The sequence below is a fragment of the Aspergillus chevalieri genome, chromosome 1, assembly GCF_016861735.1.
Source record: "Aspergillus chevalieri M1 DNA, chromosome 1, nearly complete sequence".
Lineage (NCBI taxonomy): Eukaryota > Fungi > Ascomycota > Eurotiomycetes > Eurotiales > Aspergillaceae > Aspergillus > Aspergillus chevalieri.
The window spans coordinates 926362-945202 of NC_057362.1; the positions used below are offsets into that span (position 1 = coordinate 926362).

Below are 18841 nucleotides of genomic sequence, written 5' to 3' on the forward strand. Positions count from 1 at the left end.
TACAGGGAATTACATGCCTGAGGCATAAAGGACCGATCGACAGCCGCAACAATTCCCGCCTTCTGCTGCTAACTATCCCAATCCATTTTTTCCCTTCCCTTTCCTTAACTTCACCTCTTTTCTTTCCTCCCCGCCACGCTCTCTTCTTCCTCCCTCTCTACCCCCCTCCCCCATTCTTCTCTCTATATTCCCATTCTTCCTCACTATTCTATCATCAGCACTTCATTAACCTGTTCTCTCCTTTTCCCGCCGTTCTTTTTCTCTTTTTCTCGTCTTTTTTAAGCAGTTCTGTCGTTCCCTTTCCGCCGCACATTTTCCCCGTTCCCTTCCTTTTCCGCTACTCATAACGTCCGCCAACTACCACCACCCATTCCTCCAATAACCACCCCTTGTCGATTCCGTCCCTTTTTCAACGCCCGGTTCTGGTCCTTGGCTGCTATTTGCCAAGCTGACTCGGACTTGGGTGTTTGGTTCCCTCGTCCATGCCACGTTCATCAGCCGCGGCTAGGAAGAGTCAAAGCAGTCGGCATGAGAATGGTCCCGTTGGTTCCAGTAAGAAAGTGACCAAGCAAAAATCGAATGGACATTTGAATGGACACGCCAACGGTGGCGCTGGTGGTTTTGCCTCGAGCTCGAGCTCCTCTCAAGTCGATCTGTCCTCGTCTCGCTCTTCCAGTGATCCCGCCATCACCGCCACGGTAGCAACGGCAGCCAAACTGAACGGAACGGCAGATACTTCACCCTCGCCTTCCAAGTCCGATAGCAATGTGCGCGGCCTTCTGAATGGGTATACAAAGAGCAACGCAGACATGTCAAATGGTGTCGGTCCGCCGAACAATGGACTCACCGGTCCGTCCTCGCGTCGCACCGAACAGGCCGCCACGACTACGACGGCCATGGGTCCCAAACGGTCGGGTTCGAATGCCTCCATCAATCCGTTGCAATTGGCTTCGACCATTCTCAAGTCATGCCCGATGTACGACACCATCGCCATCCTCATTTTCCTCCTCCAGTTGCCGCCGATGGTCCTGACTTTGGTACAATTCCTGTTTGCGTCTTTGACCTTTATGCCTCCGAGCGGTGCGTCAGCCGGTTCCTTTACGTCCAATTTCGACATTTTCCAAGGCCCGGCCGGAACGCCGTCGTTGGCGACAATGCTCGCAGCGGACGGGTTTTCTCTACTCGTTTGGGGCCTGTTCATGTGGACCTGGGCGCAAAATTTTGCACTGGATCTAGCGCATGTGCAGGTGGCCATCACGCTAGGTGGTGGAGGGTCGGGGAAAAGCGAAGGGGTCAGTTGGGTGTGTGTTGGTATAGTGCTCGCCCTACATCTGCTTCGCAGTAAAGGTATACAGGATTTTGTTATGGGTTATCTTCTCTCTGCAAAAATTGTCTCTCCAGACCTGTTATCTCAGTATTCCCATTTCTTACCTACTGAGTTTCGTCGTACCGAAACCCAGAGTTCTCCGAGTTGGATACGCAGTTTACTGGCAGTACATATTTTAGCCCAAGCGGGCACGGCCATGTTAAGGCGGTCGATGGCCCAAAATCGTTCGCCCACTCCCCCGCGCCTTGGAAAGCGCGGCGACACCGAGGCTTCCGCGGGCTCCTCGCAAGCGCAGGCGGATTCGGCTTTCGAGTCGGGCACCAGCCTTTCCTCGATACTGGGTACTGATGGCCAAATAGCGCCGTCGTCTTCAGCCCTCAAGGACGGCCGGGATCGACTTGTTTCGGCAAAGAAACGGAGGAGACAGGCAAATCAGGTTCGGAGTCGCCAACCGTTTTGGGCGGCACTTGCAAGCACAAAAGTTACTGTGATGAGAGAGTACGAGCATTCTAGAGCAATGTCAAAAACCACACGAGGTTCTACGATGACAGAGGAGGATTTGCAGGGTGTTTCATTGGATGATGGACTTATTTGGATAACCGATGTGGACGGTTCCTCGATCAGATATGCCGCGGGTGATTTTGCCTCGGCGGACGATCCCGCTGTTTCGGGTGCTGCTTGTGAAGCCGGGCACCTGGGAAACGAGGAAATGGAACCGTTTTACGTATGTGTCAATGGCGCACTGTGGGCCACCGCCACCGTCTACAAAGTCGACGATGCTTCTAACGGTTCAAATGCGGTTCATTGGCGTGGCGAGATCTCCGGTCTTGCTCCTAACTGTGCTTACACTTGTTCTTTTGTACGCAGTGATACTGATGAAGAGATTTGCGTCATGAGTGTCAAGACTCCTGCCACCAATGACGCAGATCAAGGTAAGACCCCAGTATCGTCTTGTCTCACTTATACCTTCTTCATGATTCTAATCGTTTGTCTTGCTTTTCTTTTCAGTATCTTCGGTTTCCACGCCACCGCAACCATCTTATCGACCGTCGTCTCCGACAACCACACTCAAAAACTCCATTGTCAACGCGGAAGCAAAACTCAATGAGAAGCGTGCTCGGCAGAAGAAGACTAGAGCCGACCATACACGTGTTCTTAACAAGATCAAGAGGGACATGGAAAGTTTGTCCAATCGCCTGAACAGTGGAACGGATGAAAACAAGCAGAAGCAACGCTCTCTTCAGTTGGAACGGACCATTCGCCAAACAGAGGAAGCAACTACTGCTCTGGAGGCCCAGCTGAGTACAAAGACACAGATCCCTGAGGAGGAGCTGCAGGAATGGGCGTCCCAGAAAGCCGACTACGAGCGTGAACGGGACCAACTCGCTAATGCCAAAGAAGAACTTGTTGCTACCCGTACTGCCATCGCCCGCGAAGTGTCATCCTTGGAATCTGATTTGAACTCGACGATTCAACGGCGCGAACGCCTTCAAAGTCGTCGTGCCAGAGTCAACGAACAACATGAGAGGATCGTTTCTGCCAATGCTCAGGGTCTCAACGAACGCGAGCGTCGCGCGGCTGAACAGTTTGCTAGGGAGCAGGATCAGGCTAAGCTGGAGGCGAATTACAACGATCAGTTTGCCAGCATTGGCCAGTCCGTTCAAGATTACCACGTTCGCACGAATCAACTCCTGCAGCAAGCTGCGGCAATCGAGCAAGCTATACAACAACAGCAGCTCATTGACCCCGGTCCGTTGACTCCTGGAGCTCCCATTTCTGATGGCATGGCCTTGGGCCCCTTAACCAGCACTGCTTCCAACCACCGATCGCTATTGGGCTTAAGTTTCCCTCCATTGAAATCTAGTCCCCTTCAACATTCGGCAACCCTTACTGGTACGACCTCATCTCATCCGACTAGTCCGGCACCGCAGCCGTCATACCTTCACCAGCACGCCCCGAGTTCCCCGCTTGCCCACACCAATTCGTACTTTGCCACGGATTCTGCTTACCGGGATCGATCCTTTTCCAACCGATCGGGCCGAAGCGGTCAGTTCAACAGCACTGCCGAATTTTTGGACGGCAGCCGCCTGCCGCCTCTTCAGCTCGACCTGTCCGAGCTCGTTACCGATAAGCGAGGAAGCTTTTGTTCTGAGAATAACAATCCTTTGAACTCTAGCATGCGCCCGTCTCCGACTTCGTTCAAGCGGGCAGGTAGCGGAAGTGGTAGCAGTGGCAGCGGCAGCCCAGGCTCTGCGCGCGGTCAAGGCAACTAAATTCGTTGAGGAGTTTGGCATGTTGATCAAGATGGGGTGCTTTTCGTGAGACAGCAGTGTTGACGTTCCTCGTGGCGTATCTCTTTTTCTGCCAATGATGTTTCTCAAAGCAAAGAAAGTGGTGTCAATTGGTGTGTGATTGCACTCGTGGTGTACTCTTCTCATTCGGGGTCTTTGTGCTTGCTCGTTCTCGGCCTCTGGTACTCGGATCAGTCGTGTTCTTTCCGTTCGTTCCTTTTTCTTTGCATCGCCTGTGGACGATTCCTCTTGCGTCTTGCATGGCCTACATGTAGATCTCTTAAGGCACTTTTAGGACAAAGATTTTGGGTCCCATCCAAGTTTCATGGGCTGTACAGCAATTCGATATCCATGGACGTGGAAGGTCTACTTGGAGAATTCTATCATTAGCGGTGCAGCAAAACCAAGAGGTTGTGATGTATATAAAAGGGTACATAGCATGGTACTGGAGTACAATTAAGGGTAGCACCAGTTTGAGCTGGGGCTACTTGGTAAACTTCTCACTTTAGTTGCTTCTGTAGCATTGTATGGATAGACGGCGTAGATGAACTGTATATAAACGTCTATTATTCTGTCTATTGTACAAATGGCATGATCACATCGATCTAAGGCAACGAAGCACCATCCTTTAGAGGCAGTCATATCTCGTCACTTGATTTCATGGCCCATCTCCCAGAACTTGGTATTAGCGTACGTCAAGCACAGTTCGCCAGAGTCTGCCTGGCTTCTGACCTCAGCATCCAACGGACGCTGCAGAATCGTATCCACAACATGACCCAACACAATTGTGTGATCAAACACCTCCATCTGCTGCGGAAGGAGCCTGCATTCAAAAACAAACGGGAAATCCACGATATCCCGGCTACGCAGCCCACTCCTCCGCAGCAGCGGAAGAGGCCTGTCGCTCTCATTCTCATTCACCTTTTGCGCATGCGCAACAAACTCAAAATCTCCCTTCCCGTTCACAATCGACAGATTATGATTCCCCCTCGAGAAATCCCTCGCCAGATCTGCTGTCGGTTTCGCGGGTGCTAGTAGATGCACGAGGAACCGTCCGGAGGAGATTAATGCGTTGAGTGTCTCTGATGGTCGCTTCACGTTGAACGAGACGACTGGTTCGGGGTGTAGGGTTACTGTACTGAAGGAGGAGACGGTCATGCCGCGGTAGGAGTGCTCGATTTGGGTGTCCTTGTGGGTGTGGGTATGCGGGTCTGTGGCTGTAATGATGGCGACGGGGTAGGGGACTCGGCGCATGAGAAGGCGGACTTGATCTGAGAGAGAGGGTTTGGGAGTGTCAACCAGGGTTCTGCGCTGGCATTCTTGAGCAGGTCGATTGAGTCCGAGTCCGGCGGGATGGCGGGCGAGTCTGGTGAGACATTGCGGCACTGTGCGTTCATCAATTAGAATCGTACGAAGAAGAAAGAGCATAAAGTTGGGGGAGATAACCATTTAACTGCGCAATGGCCTGGCCCGTTAAGAGCCCCAATCGAGAGTATGTAAAGAGCTTCATACCGCCGGTGGTAGCGGAGGAGCTCGAAGAAGCTCAGGGAATGGCGGGTGAGTGGATACAATCACTGAAGAAACTGTAGAAGCCCTCCCAAATCATCATGAAGCCTCAGAGAATAGTGGCAGAGAGTGAGCTCGCTCAATTGAGAACCATGGTCGTTATAGACAATAGTAGTATTTGTATGACATCCGAGAGGAAGTGAAGGGAAAAAAGTCGGGATATAGCTTACATAAGCCCCGCATCTTGTCCGCGAAATTTCTCGGTCCAAGACAAACCATACCATCACCATCGATTGAACCACGATTTTCCTCCGCGACTACTCCTCCTAACTTAATTCGAACTACCGGAAGGAGGGAAAAGAAATCATGTCCCTCTCAACCCCCCTCCGCCGCAGCGCGGCCACAACATCCACCATCCGAACACCCACCACTTTTATATGCTCACAATGCCGCCATGCCACCCTCCTCCGACGCCCCAAGCGCCCCTACACCTTCACCCAACTCGTCACGCTCTCCGACGGCAGCACCTACACGCAACGCACAACCTCCCCGGTTCCCGTCTACCGCTCCACGCGCGACACCCGCAACTCGCTGCTATGGAACCCATCCAGCCATAAACTCATGAACGTCGAGGAGGACGAGGCCGGACGATTGGCTGCGTTCCGTGCGAAGTTCGGTCGCAGCTGGGATGCTAATACGCCGACTGAGGAGGAGGTGAAAAAGAAGGAGGAGGATGCGCAGGTTCGGTCTGAGGCAGCAGCAGCGCAGGCGGCCGGGGAGCAGAAGTTGGAGAAGAATAATGAGGCTGCGGAAGCTGAGAAGGCACGGTTACAGGCGGAACAGGCTAAGGCGGATCAGGAGGAAGAGGATAATCTGTTGGATTTGATTAGTTCGTTTGGGCAGGAGGAAGAAGAGGCTGGGAACAAGAAGAAATGAGCGTGAGCGTGGGGAGGTTCAGTGCAAACAGTTGCGAGCAATTGTACGATATTCAAGGTTGCAAACAATTGGCTTTCATACCCTGGTTGGTTTATGAGGTTGGGGATTGTGGTTTTTATTGTCTTGTTTAAATCTGTTCGACTATCATTTACATGTATACGTTCATACCTTGAGGAATTCAACCACATCGCTGAATACATAAGTGTCCAGTTTAGATACGAGTTCTTGATATGTCCATCAAAGCGTTATTCAGTAGTCAGGCCATCATTATCAGTACCCAACATTGAAAACAACAAGCCGTGCACGTAACTGACAATGATTCGCACAATTGAGGTATAAAAACAGAGTTATCAGAGCATGCCATCTTCACATAGGACAATAAAAGACTAAGCTCCCTCGCCAGCTGTAGTCACCTCAGCACTTGCAGCCGTTGCAGCAGCAGGTTCGTTACTAGGAGCTTGCGGTGAGAAGAGGGGGTTTCCCTCCTCGCCCACATCCAGTTGTAGGAGGAAGGTCTCCCAAAGCTCGATTAACTAGGAAAAAAAAAGAGTCAGTTAACTGAAAAACCAATGCATAGCCAAGGATAAGGGGTCTCACCTCTTTTTGTGCCTCAACGGCACTCTCCAAGAACGTCTCAACACCAGACTTGAAATCCTCTACCTTCTCCCTTTCGAATCGTTGCAGTTCGTTGCGCATCAATCTACCCATGTCTTCGAACAGCAGTTTTGCCTGATGCACCTTTCGTTCCGCATCAGCCACATCCGCGCTAACCTGGTTCAAACGGTCTTGCTGCGTCTTCCCTTGCCGAAGAAGCTTTTCCTGGGTATGCCTTCGCTTTTGCATTTCCGACTCAGCTGCGTGCCAACTATGATAGGATTTCTGGCGCTGGTTGAAAGCGGTCTTGACACTTCCAATTAAGCGGATGTATTCGTCAATCGTGATGCCGAGCGTAAGAACGTCCTGCATTGCCTGTCGCTCGTACAATTCCCGGATGCGCAATTGCAAGTCCGACAGCCCATCCAGAGGAGTCGCAAGCGCTGGTGACAGCTCAACTGTTGCCAGAGCATGGAGTGAGGCGGAGAAATCGCCAGCTGCTTCCGCAAGGCCCTTCCGCTGCGCAACTACCGTGTCGATAGCTTTCATTAACGACTTTAACTGGTTCTCCAATGCGTCCAGGTAAATCTTGCGGTCATGGAACCACTGTGCATTAATTGTCAATGGAATGAAAGTCAAATCTCACGACAAAGCAGCAACTTACATCGTCATGCTCGACAAACTTGGTGCCTCCCCCAACACTAATTCCAAATGAGCTGAACATGCCCTTGTTTTGACCAAGGTCCGGTTCCCGGTTCTCCTTGTTCTTAATGTCAATGCTGAAGGTCTCGCTTTCTAGGAAGATCTTGAGGTCGCCATCGTGTTGTAGGATAGGGTGTGCGGCAATCTTATTGAGCATTCGCTCCAGCGCAGCTCTTCTCGACTCGACGAAATTCGTGTCAAATCTACCGACAGCTTGCTTTTCCGGAGGCGGAGGCACAACGACACCGGGGTTATTATTATGCAGGGAATTGTAAAGCCAAAGGAAATCGCGGTATCGACGACTGACGGCAAACTCCGGCTGCCGGTATGCTTTAGAGGTTGTCTGCATACCAGTGTCAGCTCCGCCACCTTTCACAGGTCCACTCGTCCGGTTTCTTTCTCCTTACCTGGGTCCGGACTTGATACACAATGTGACTGCCTGTCAAGTCTCCAACTTTATGCGGATCCCCCACCACAATTTCAAACGTTGGTTTAGCAGCCTCCTCTATGCTGACGCTGGGTTGTGATTGTCTCTTAGTCCCCTCTCCCTCAACCGGAGGCTGCACTGGCGGGGGGTCCCTGAAACCAGCGCCATTCTCTTCCAGGGTTACCGAATCCACCATCCCAGCAAGACTGGATGCTCGCGACGTTGACGATGTAGGGCGGGCATTGCGCGCTGCGAATTCCTTTTGAGGTGGTTCGGGTGCTTGTTCGATGGGCGAAGGACCGCCATCGACGGCCGTATCCCCAAGCGGGCCGAGTGGATCAACTTCATCACCAACGGCTTCTAATTTGGTCGCTTGCGCATTGATTCGTCGGTTGACTCTTGGGTTTCGTCGAGCCGAAGAGCTCGAACCGGTCTGTTGAGTGGGTTGTTCTGTGCCTGGGACGATAAGATGTCAGGTTCTGGAACAGGGTTGGTTGGGCGGGAGAGATGGCCTTTGGACTTGAAAAGAAGGACACGGGAATGGATGAGTTTATGGAACGGACGTACTTGTTTCTTCGATGTCAGGATTCGACGCGCCAAGGTTCGCAGTCGATTGCGAAGGGACGTCTGTCATTCGCGATTGTTAGACAACGGGGAACTAACGGTGGTGCCTCCTAACCACTTACCGCCCCATGGGGAGTCTCCAGCGTCCAGATCCATGTTATCGTAAGCTTCGAGTATAGTAGATTAATAAAGAGGGGTTAATTTAAAGTAGAGAGTAGCACCTGTCAAGTTGAGAGGGCGCTGGTTGCTGTGGTCGAACTGTCCGGAGAAGGAGATGACGGGATCGCACGTCTGGCGTTCGGAGGAGGAGCAGTGGCCGACGGATTAGGTTTCCCCCGCCATTGTAGACTGTGTGCAGAGCACTTGATATACAATGGATTGATGTTGAAATGTATGGCCGGAACAAGTATCAATAAAATCAATACATCAATACGCTGCCATTATACAGAGTACTGAGCAGATTCAAACATAGCCCACACCTGACTCAGTATAACGAACGGTACGAGAGTACCTCGACATCGGTATCTTAATAACCCTAGACTGAAGTCATGCTTATGGATTTTCAGATATACAAGAATCATACTACATTTGATATTGTCTACATCTCTATACAATCATCAACTATCATATGCATCATCATCATGTTCCGCATGGCAGGCTCTCGTCAACGTGGCCATCGCCAGTTCAGCAAGCCCGATTGCCGATTAAGAGTCCTTGACCCATGGGAGACCAAGCTTGTGCATCTCCACGGCCAGCTGGAAGATATAATCCAAGCTTTCGCATTGGGTCTTTGCTTTGGCAACAGTGTCTCCCCAAACATAGCTGAATCACTCATTAGCCTCCTGCATAATCGATGATATAGAATGAATGGTAGCACTTACATTCCATGTCTTCTGACCAGAACCGCGTAGGTGTCCGGGTACCGGTCCATCGCCTTCTCCAAACTTCCCGTGAGATCCTCCTCAAAAGGAGTGTTCTCGATGATCGGAATTCGGAGGGTGTCGTGGAAGCCCAGCATACCCTTACCCCGGCCGCGAGGGATTCCCTTGATCTGTTCAATGTCGCTGATCTCGAAGCAGCCATCGGGACCTTTTTCGCGCTCGACCAGCAGGGTCACCAACACGGCCCACTGCGAATGGGTGTGGATGCTGCAGAGCGCACCGCGTTCAAACGCAGAGAGGAAAAGAGGGGTACAGTCCGACGGCTTCAACGCGAGGGGCTTGCGGATGTACTTGCGCTCGGAGGGAGGATACTTCGGAGTGGGCCATTGTAGGACGAAGATGTTTTGAGGTTGCATCATTTCCTTTTGAACACCAGACGGAGCGATGAAGATGTGGTCATCTTGGCGGATCGAGGTCTAGCATAGACATTCAAGAAGTTAATCGCAACGTCTCTGTCGCAAACCAAGCAAGACGCTCAGGGCCACTTACACCACCACCAGTACCAGTCACCCATCCCCAGTTATAAAATCTGCGACAGAGATCAGGGATTTTGTTGGCTGGGTGTTCAGGGTCATCAGACTGGACCAAATGGTCGTTGTTCTCGACGTTCTGGATGTCGGTCATGGTGGCGGGTCTCTTGGAGGGGAGGCTGGATTATATGACGAATAAGCTGATAATATCAATTTGGCCTCCTATCATTCAGAGAAGACTCAAGGTAGATGATATAACCAGTATGCCAAATGGAGAAAGATGAGGTCAAGATCGACCAAGGGCGATAGAAAAGCACCGGCGGGGAAACATTTTTTGAACGGCGCGCGGAGACGATGGATGATCGCGCAATCTGCAGTGATACTCCGGATTATAGAGAGTATGAAGAAGCCGATTGCCTAAAACATTACAATGGAGGCTTTATAAAGCGAGGTCTACGATTGAAACACTACTGGACCTCAATGTCCCCTTCAACAATTATGCAGGCTGTAGTAAGCAGTGAGCCCAGCCGCAGCCTTTCTTCCGATCGAACACTGAAGAATAACGAACTAACCTGATTGGGCAATTACCGTGGAAGAGGCCACCTTTGACCTTCTGGCTTCAATCGTCGGCTTTTATATCGCGCTCTTTCTTCCACCTTCACCTCTCCTCTCTCTTCCTCCACTTCCGTGAGCTAGATAGCTGGCAATCTATCTTTCTCTATATCTAGATTGTCTCCTTTTCTTTCCTCCTCCAGGAGGGTCAATTGATCTCCGTGACATTGTTGTTTACTTGTTCTTGTAGCTACTAGCTGTCGTCCCATCATGCGTTTTAACTCTGCCTTTACGTCGGCGCTTGTCTCTTCGGCCACTCTCATGGGTTATGCCCATGCTGAGGAGGCTGAGCAGAAGCCCGATTCGTCGTCGGTCGCTGAGAAGCCTACTTTTACGGTATGTTGGGAGCTATATCTCACCCGTCGCTCGTTGCCGAGGCTGGCACCTATAGTACCAAATAGCACCTGCTAACTTTTCTTTTGTAATCACAGCCGACAAACTTGGAAGCGCCGTTCCTCGAACAATTCACCGAAGGCTGGGATTCCAGATGGATCCCTTCCCACGCCAAGAAGGAGGACTCTAAATCGGAGGATGACTGGGCTTATGTCGGTAACTGGGCCGTCGAAGAGCCGTCCATTTTCAAGGGAATTGAAGGCGACAAGGGTCTCGTTGTGAAGGATCCTGCCGCTCACCACGCCATCTCTGCCAAGTTCCCCAAGAAGATTGATAACAAGGGCAAGACGTTGGTGGTTCAGTATGAGGTCAAGCCGCAGAGTAAGTCTGCCCCGTAGCGAGAACACAGAAAGGCAAGCGCTGGGATACTGACGACGTCTTTCTATAGACTCCTTGGTCTGTGGTGGTGCCTACCTGAAGCTCCTCCAGGAGAACAAGAAGCTCCACGCTGAGGAGTTCTCCAACACCTCGCCTTACGTGATCATGTTCGGCCCCGACAAGTGTGGTGCCACCAACAAGGTACGATCTACATACGAATTGCTAGAAAATTGCGACGAAACGTGAGGGCTAAATGCTGACTCTGCCAGGTCCACTTTATTTTCCGCCACAAGAACCCCAAGACCGGCGAGTACGAGGAGAAGCACCTCAAGGCTCCCCCGGCCGCTCGCACCTCCAAGGTCACTTCCGTTTACACCTTGATCGTCCGCCCCGATCAGTCCTTCCAGATCCTCATTGACGGCGAGGCCATCAAGAATGGCACCCTTCTTGAAGACTTCAACCCCCCTGTCAACCCGGCAAAGGAGATCGATGACCCCAAGGACAAGAAGCCGGCTGACTGGGTCGATGAGTCCAAGATCCCTGACCCTGAAGCTAAGAAGCCTGAGGACTGGGATGAGGAGGCGCCCTTCGAGATTGTCGATGAGGATGCCACCATTCCAGATGACTGGTTGGAGGATGAGCCTACCAGCATCCCTGACCCCGAGGCTGAGAAGCCGGAAGACTGGGATGACGAGGAGGATGGTGATTGGATTCCTCCTACGGTCGCCAACCCCAAGTGCAACGAGGTCTCTGGATGTGGTCCCTGGTCGGCCCCTCTGAAGAAGAACCCGGCCTATAAGGGCAAGTGGAGCGCTCCTCTGATTGACAACCCGGCCTACAAGGGTCCTTGGGCTCCTCGCAAGATTGCCAACCCTGCCTACTTCGAGGACAAGACTCCCTCTAACTTTGAGCCCATGGGTGCTGTATGTATTCCCCCCAACTGATTTTTGACAATGTTCAATATGATACTAACCAACGCTCGCAGATTGGTTTCGAAATCTGGACTATGCAAAATGACATCCTGTTCGACAACATCTACATTGGTCACTCCGCCGAGGATGCTGAGAAGCTCCGCAAGGAGACCTTTGATGTCAAGCGCCCTGTGGAAATCGCTGAGGAGGAGGCCGCGAAGCCCAAGCCGGAAGGGAAAGGTGCCACCCCTAGTGTCAGCTTCAAGGAGGACCCCATTCTCTACGTCCGTGAGAAAGTGGACCACTTCGTTGGCTTGGCCAAGCAGGACCCCGTTCATGCCATCAAGCAAGTGCCCGAAGTGGCTGGTGGCCTGGGCGCCCTTCTCGTCACGATGATCCTCATCATCGTTGGAGCCATTGGCGCCAGCAGCCCTGCTCCTTCTGACAGCAAGAAGGGCAAGGAAACCGCTGGTAAGTCCAAGGAAAAAGAGGGCGAAGCTACCTCTTCCTCTGCGGACACTGGCAAGGGCGGTGCTACCAAGCGTCGGTCATAGAGAGCTGAGTTCATCTTATGAAAAGGAAAAAAAAAAAAAAAGGGCCGATATAGCCCCTGTGCAATCAGTGTTATTCTTCTCAATTGCTGTTTACCTGTTTCTGAGCCTTGTTTTTTCTCTTTTTTGATTCTTTATACCTTGACCTCTGGGGGTGGAAAGGTCCAGTACTTATTGAAGATGTTGTCACTTTATTATGAGATATGATATTCTAGCGAGAAAGGAAGGCAATTCCGAAGGATTTCTAAAGAGTAGGTTATTCTATCGCCAGCAAATCCCACTTTTTAATTGAAAGAAATAGGCATGTAGTTCCGGCATCTGCTTGATTGTACCCCGGAGTAGCTTATCGCAGTTCCCGATTCGATATCATTGGCTGTGATCGCCGAATGGAGCACGGTGCTTACTTAGCGCTTGGAGATCCCCAACTTTTGCCCCCCAATCGTGCGGCCCGCAATGCCCGCCGTATACAGACCGAGTATATATAAGAAACTTCTGTTGTACACAGCCCCCCTGCGTGACCTGATACCACCTCTACTCATCAATTCATCCCTCTTTTCTTTCCCCTTTACTCTATATATTCTCTATATATTCCCTCTGCTTCTCATCATGGCCGCCCGCCGGTCTCTCACCCAATCTCTCCCCGCTCTCCGCATTACAGCTTCCTCTGCTCGAGTTGCTTCGGCTTCAGCATCACGTTCGCTGACGAGCTTGTCCAAATCGTCTTCAGCTATGTCGTCTTCTCAAAGAATTCCTTCATGTGTCTCTTCACCCTTGACGGCAACCCGTAGGCTCCATGCCACCGCCGCTCAACTCACCCCCGCAACTACCTCCGCGGCTAGCACCGCTACCGAATACCCGACCACCCATGAGCGGATTGCCAACCCCATTGACACTACAAACTTCCTCGACAATGAATTCGTCTCTTCCAAGGCTACGCAGTGGATCGACTTGCATGATCCCGCCACAAACAACCTCATCACCCGTGTGCCCCAGAGCACTGATGAGGAGCTCCGCGCCGCCGTCGAGTCGGCCGAGGAAGCCTTCCCAGCATGGCGTGCCACCAGCATCATGGCCCGCCAACAGATCCTTTTCAAGTTTGTCGGCTTAATCAAGGCAAACTGGGACCGTCTTGCCGCATCCATTACCCTGGAGCAGGGCAAGACTTTCCCAGATGCTAAGGGCGATGTGCTCCGTGGTCTGCAGGTGGCGGAGACTGCCTGTGGTATCACTACCCAGATTACAGGTGAGGTTTTGGAGGTCGCCAAGGACATGGAGACTAGAAGCTACCGTGAGCCATTGGGTGTTGTTGCAGCAATTTGCCCATTCAGTAAGTTTTGCCTTTTCCCTAGGATAACTCGTACAAACTGACCCGAGGCTAACCGTGTCGATCAGACTTCCCCGCCATGATTCCTCTTTGGTGTCTTCCCGTTGCCACTGTGGCTGGTAACTGTCTTATCATGAAGCCCTCCGAGCGGGACCCTGGAGCGGCAATGATTCTGGCCGAACTAGCCAAGGAAGCTGGCTTCCCTCCAGGTGTGATCAACATCATCCATGGTTCTGCGAAGACGGTGGACTTCATTCTGGACGAGCCTGCCATTAAGGCTATTAGCTTTGTTGGCAGCAACCGGGCTGGTGAGTACATCTACAACCGTGGCTCTGCCAATGGCAAACGTGTCCAGGCAAATCTTGGCGCAAAGAACCATGCTGCTGTCCTCCCCGATGCCAACAAGAACCAGACTCTCAATGCTATCGTGGGAGCTGCATTTGGAGCCGCCGGTCAGCGTTGCATGGCTCTCAGCACCGCCGTCATGGTCGGTGAAACTCAGGACTGGCTGTCTGAGATGGCTGAACGGGCCAAGGTGCTGAATGTCAACGGTGGATTTGAAGAGGGGGCGGATCTCGGCCCTGTCATTAGCCCTGAGAGCCAGAAGCGGGTCGAAGAATTGATTACAAGTGCTGAGCAGGAGGGTGCGACTATTCTCCTGGATGGTCGTGGATACAGACCTGAGAAGTACCCCAACGGCAACTTTGTAAGTGCTTTCCTCGTTTGACAACGGGTCTCTCGATATTTGTTGTTAATATGACATCAGGTTGGTCCTACCATCATCACCAACGTCACCCCCGAAATGCGCTGCTACCGCGAAGAGATCTTCGGCCCCGTCCTCGTCTGCCTCAACGTCGACACTCTCGACGACGCTATTAACCTAATCAACAAGAACGAATACGGTAACGGCGCTGCGATCTTCACCCGCTCTGGCTCGACAGCCTCTCGCTTCCAGAAGGACATCGAAGCCGGTCAAGTCGGTGTCAACGTTCCCATCCCCGTCCCTCTACCCATGTTTTCGTTCACCGGTAACAAGAAGAGTATCGCTGGTGGTGGTGCAAACACCTTCTACGGCAAGCCTGGGTTGCAGTTCTACACGCAGCAGAAGACAGTGACGAGTCTATGGAGGGCTGAGGATGCGGTTAGCACGAAGGCTCAGGTGGTTATGCCAACCAACTCATGATCTTACCTATGATCTAATTCTCGTTTATGAAGCATTATGAATACTTATGAATTTAAATATTCTACATATTAAAATTGTTTTGAAGTCAATCCGTATATATACCTTACGATTTGCGCTATGGCAGGTCAGCATTGCTCATAAAGGATATTTCCAGAGCAGCCGTACCGAAGCGACCAGCAAGAAACGCATGAATGATTTGGTCCCTTTTGGCGTTGAATATCCAATCCATTTTTACTTTATTGGTTGTCCTTAAAGATGCTGGATTTTGAAACTGGATGGCGGAGTGAAGCATTGAGGCCTAGGGCTTCGAAAATATTGCCCATGTTCTCTACCACGAGAACTGAATTCCTAGTTCAATACTGGGCATGTCTCCCTTCTCCACCGAGTTAATTTGCGCCGGTGGCCACCCATTCAACCAACTAACAACTGACGACACGCTTAACCTTCCGCATGACATCTTCATAGAAATCGGGCTAGGCCATCAGCTGATCCTCCGATGATCATCTGCACGAGTCGAGATATGGTGCTCAGGCTCTATCCTCAATGCCATACATTTAGTGATATTTGGCATTGCTGGCTTTCTCAGAACTTACTAGACTCAACCAGACTTTGTTTTTTTTTTTTTTCTGAACATTTGGAGATTTTCCAATTAGTTTCCCGTCTTGATAGTGTGACTTAATCTTGATTATAACTATTTACCAGTACTTCTAATGAATTGGAGAACTGCTGAGTTCTGGTATACTCCTTTTTGGGATAATAATATATTGAACAAGAAACGCTAGTCAAAGTTCTTCAATTCATGACGTTGTCACTGGTCTGTCAAGTCCAGTAATTCCACCGGCCAGTCTCGATCAAAGCCCGAGTCTCTATACTCGCACATGAACAGGCTTAGACATCCCGGTGCTTGAGGAAGGAGTACACGAAGCGGATCATCTGGTATTTGCCATCCTTGGCCACCACGATACGGCGCGTGTAACGACGTTCGCCTTGGACAATTTCAAATCCCCAAACCTGTTGTACACATTAGTCACTGAAGCGTAAAGGAGAACCGAGGGTCAAGCATACCTGCTCTGCAGTCCAGCCATACCCAGCGTCCTTGTTCACGACGAAGTTCTGGATATAGAGACCTTCGCCATCACCGTATTCTTCACCCAGAGTTTCTACCAGGAAGCCCTCAGTCTCCGATCCATCCGCCAGGATCTCACCCCTCAAGAAGCGCCCCACATTGGCATCATCCGCGTCGTTGCCAACCTTGGTGCTGACCTCCAGGTTCGGCCGCACCTTGCCGTCTGCGCCCTTAGCGCCCCGGACAACGCGAGACTGGCCCTCAACGTTACCGAAGATGTGGTCGTTATGAGGACGAGCGGTCCAGTCGGTGATACGCTTCTCGCTGGTGCCCTTGATACCACCGGTGGCTATTTGGTCGATGTCGATGTTGATGACGGTGGGGTTTGCGGAGTCGGGATATTGGTGGACCTTGAGGGTGAGAGTTGCGAGACCAATGGCTTTGCGGGTGAGCCAGCTCATTCCTTGCTATTGGAAGGGAAGAGTGTCAGCGATAGTCGGATGTAGATCATGATGTAGGCGCTTACCAGAGCCAGGACCGGGTCAGCGTCATTGGAGACGGATTTGTCCTATCGAGACAGTTAGTTTAATGCACCGAATATTACAAATACAGGGAGTGGTAATAAGAAGCATACCAGAGTCCATTCTCCGTTGAGGTTCTTGATGGTGATGTCGGCGGGAGCAGCCATGATGTGATGCGGGGTAGTTCTAGGTGTAAGAATGGAGAGGAGTATAAGGATAGAGCGAAGATGTATTAAAATGACGAGAATGTGGAGGAAAGGAAGAAGAAATAGAAGAGAAAGGCGTATTTAAGTAAGCCGGAGTAAATCACGTTCAGCTGTTGTTTTCATGTGCTACATCCCTCCACACTTTCCTAATTGGTCCAAGTCCCGTCCCGAGCCGTGTGACACGTGCTTATGCCAGCCTAGCTGACTCACGATTTAATGCTGACATTATGCTAACTTCCCCTTTCACGTGCCCTCCGCCAGGTGTGTTTTCCCTGGTCAACACCGCTCATAGGACATACATAGTACAGCACTTTGTCTGCTGCAATTTATTGCTGCTATTCCCTGTGGACATGGCGCTCAACAAGAAATATGCCGGCCTGCCAGACCTCGTATGCATCATCTATGCTATGGAATGTGACCGTCATTGCTGACTTGACCGTTTTAGGACCAAGCGCCCGACATCTACGAGACTCCCGACCTGACGGACGAAGCCTCCACTGTTCCGGTGAGCTCACTGCCTCTTCCAATCCTGGTTTATCTCGTCTAATACAGGACAGACACAAACAATCCGCACTGCCTCTGAGGCGGACGAAGATGACACCAACTCCGATATTGACCGACAAGGCGTCAATGCAGACGAAGCACGCGCCCAATTCATGGGGGCTACGGTCGATGCCCGCGATGTGAATTTCTCCGATAGCATAGCAGCGAAGCGAAAGTCATACAAAAGCAAGAACCGCCGCCGACGGATACGGGATGACGGTCTGGAGGAAGTGGGGGATCTGAGTGACAGTGAAGACGAGAGTCTGGAAAGAAAGCTCGCGCGATTGCGGAGGGAGGTCGAGGAATTGAAGGACGAAATGACCGCTCGACAGGAGAAGGTTGATATCGAAACTAAGGAATCATCCGGGGAAGGACAGGAGAAGCTGGACGACGGCGTGCAGGAACTAAGTCGGGCGTTGGATAATCTCTACACTTTATCTCGCAGCGCGGCAGGACCGCACTCCGCGGCCGCGACCCTATCCCGGAAGATCGCGACAGATGCAGCCCCCGACACCACGCCGCCGCGTAGTCCAGCACCAGAGAACAAAACGGACGCCTCGACTTCAGCATCCTCCGGTGTCCTGTCCCACGCCGCCGCCTTCGACGGCCGCCTTGCTCTCGTCGAAGCAGCAATGGGCATCTCCAGCTCCTCGAACCCCTTCGTCGCAGACGGAAACTCCGAACCCTCCCTCCAACCCGTCCTCCCCGCTTTGGACCACCTCACCTCGCGCCTCTCCACCCTTACAACCCTCTTCATCGGGCCCGCACCTGCCTCCGCCGTCCCAACTATGAGCTCCGCCCCTCCCTCCACAACCGTCTCAACACCGAACCTGGAAGCCCTTTCCACACGGGTCCGTAAACTGACCACAGACGCCGAGGCACTGGCATCAGCGCGCAAGCGAGCCCTCGACGCCGCCAAAGCTGCCCAAACGGCAAAGGTCGCTCCCGCCTCCGTTGAACCATCAGATATGTCCGTCTCCTCGTCATCAGCAACAGAAGTTGACCCCGTCGCCACCCAGCGCGACGAACAGGCTACCAAGATTCAAGCCCTCTACGCTACCCTCCCCACTATCCAATCTCTGCATCCCCTCCTCCCGAGCGTGCTGGAGCGGCTTCGATCCCTCCGTGCTATCCATGCGGGATCTGCGCAGGCTGCGGAGTCGCTTGACGAGTTGGAACGCCGCCAAGGGGAGATGAAGAAGGAGATTGAGCAGTGGCGTGAGGGGCTTAGGGTTGTTGAGGAGAGAATGGGACAGGGTGAGGCTGCTATGAAGAGTAATATCGAGCTGGTTGAGCCTTGGGTGAGAGATTTGGAGAAGAGGTTGGATAAATTGAAGGGGAGCGGTGTGTGATGTCTTTCTCTCTTGTTCAATACCCCTTTTGTGATATCCCGTTGGACATAGTTTGACATACGCCATTGATGGATAAATAACCATAAACTACTGTACAAACAAT

The 18841-nt window shown here is 51.8% G+C and overlaps 9 protein-coding genes across 9 annotated transcripts; 5 read left to right on the top strand and 4 right to left on the bottom strand.

The window, feature by feature from the left end:
* Nucleotides 1-482: 482 nt before the first annotated feature.
* Nucleotides 483-3600, top strand: ACHE_10325S (putative ubiquitination network signaling protein; the record flags this gene model as incomplete). Its single annotated transcript, XM_043278020.1, has 2 exons — nucleotides 483-2259; nucleotides 2336-3600. The coding sequence occupies 2 exons, from the start codon at nucleotides 483-485 to the stop codon at nucleotides 3598-3600; spliced, it is 3042 nt and encodes a 1013-aa protein (XP_043131445.1).
* A 666-nt stretch (nucleotides 3601-4266) lies between these two features.
* On the bottom strand, nucleotides 4267-5128 carry ACHE_10326A (flavin reductase family protein; the record flags this gene model as incomplete). The annotated part of the gene is made up of 2 exons (XM_043278031.1): nucleotides 4267-5003; nucleotides 5065-5128. 2 exons carry the CDS (start codon nucleotides 5126-5128, stop codon nucleotides 4267-4269), a joined length of 801 nt encoding a protein of 266 aa, XP_043131446.1.
* A 362-nt stretch (nucleotides 5129-5490) lies between these two features.
* ACHE_10328S (mitochondrial 54S ribosomal protein bL31m) lies at nucleotides 5491-6060 on the top strand (the record flags this gene model as incomplete). Its single annotated transcript, XM_043278042.1, has 1 exon — nucleotides 5491-6060. The coding sequence occupies one exon, from the start codon at nucleotides 5491-5493 to the stop codon at nucleotides 6058-6060; it is 570 nt and encodes a 189-aa protein (XP_043131447.1).
* A 386-nt stretch (nucleotides 6061-6446) lies between these two features.
* On the bottom strand, nucleotides 6447-8503 carry VPS5 (sorting nexin 1; the record flags this gene model as incomplete). The annotated part of the gene is made up of 6 exons (XM_043278053.1): nucleotides 6447-6593; nucleotides 6658-7260; nucleotides 7319-7699; nucleotides 7764-8239; nucleotides 8351-8410; nucleotides 8470-8503. The coding sequence occupies 6 exons, from the start codon at nucleotides 8501-8503 to the stop codon at nucleotides 6447-6449; spliced, it is 1701 nt and encodes a 566-aa protein (XP_043131448.1).
* A 548-nt stretch (nucleotides 8504-9051) lies between these two features.
* mde1 (methylthioribulose 1-phosphate dehydratase MDE1) lies at nucleotides 9052-9912 on the bottom strand (the record flags this gene model as incomplete). Its single annotated transcript, XM_043278064.1, has 3 exons — nucleotides 9052-9169; nucleotides 9229-9704; nucleotides 9778-9912. The coding sequence occupies 3 exons, from the start codon at nucleotides 9910-9912 to the stop codon at nucleotides 9052-9054; spliced, it is 729 nt and encodes a 242-aa protein (XP_043131449.1).
* Nucleotides 9913-10580: 668 nt separating this feature from the next.
* On the top strand, nucleotides 10581-12546 carry clxA (calnexin; the record flags this gene model as incomplete). Its single annotated transcript, XM_043278076.1, has 5 exons — nucleotides 10581-10706; nucleotides 10802-11084; nucleotides 11152-11282; nucleotides 11351-12004; nucleotides 12067-12546. 5 exons carry the CDS (start codon nucleotides 10581-10583, stop codon nucleotides 12544-12546), a joined length of 1674 nt encoding a protein of 557 aa, XP_043131450.1.
* A 603-nt stretch (nucleotides 12547-13149) lies between these two features.
* ACHE_10331S (CoA-acylating methylmalonate-semialdehyde dehydrogenase) lies at nucleotides 13150-15050 on the top strand (the record flags this gene model as incomplete). Its single annotated transcript, XM_043278087.1, has 3 exons — nucleotides 13150-13870; nucleotides 13936-14573; nucleotides 14634-15050. The coding sequence occupies 3 exons, from the start codon at nucleotides 13150-13152 to the stop codon at nucleotides 15048-15050; spliced, it is 1776 nt and encodes a 591-aa protein (XP_043131451.1).
* Nucleotides 15051-15938: 888 nt separating this feature from the next.
* On the bottom strand, nucleotides 15939-16804 carry ACHE_10332A (uncharacterized protein; the record flags this gene model as incomplete). Its single annotated transcript, XM_043278098.1, has 4 exons — nucleotides 15939-16061; nucleotides 16116-16583; nucleotides 16643-16684; nucleotides 16751-16804. The coding sequence occupies 4 exons, from the start codon at nucleotides 16802-16804 to the stop codon at nucleotides 15939-15941; spliced, it is 687 nt and encodes a 228-aa protein (XP_043131452.1).
* Nucleotides 16805-17193: 389 nt separating this feature from the next.
* Nucleotides 17194-18738, top strand: ACHE_10333S (dynactin subunit 2; the record flags this gene model as incomplete). Its single annotated transcript, XM_043278109.1, has 3 exons — nucleotides 17194-17232; nucleotides 17289-17348; nucleotides 17401-18738. 3 exons carry the CDS (start codon nucleotides 17194-17196, stop codon nucleotides 18736-18738), a joined length of 1437 nt encoding a protein of 478 aa, XP_043131453.1.
* Nucleotides 18739-18841: the final 103 nt, after the last annotated feature.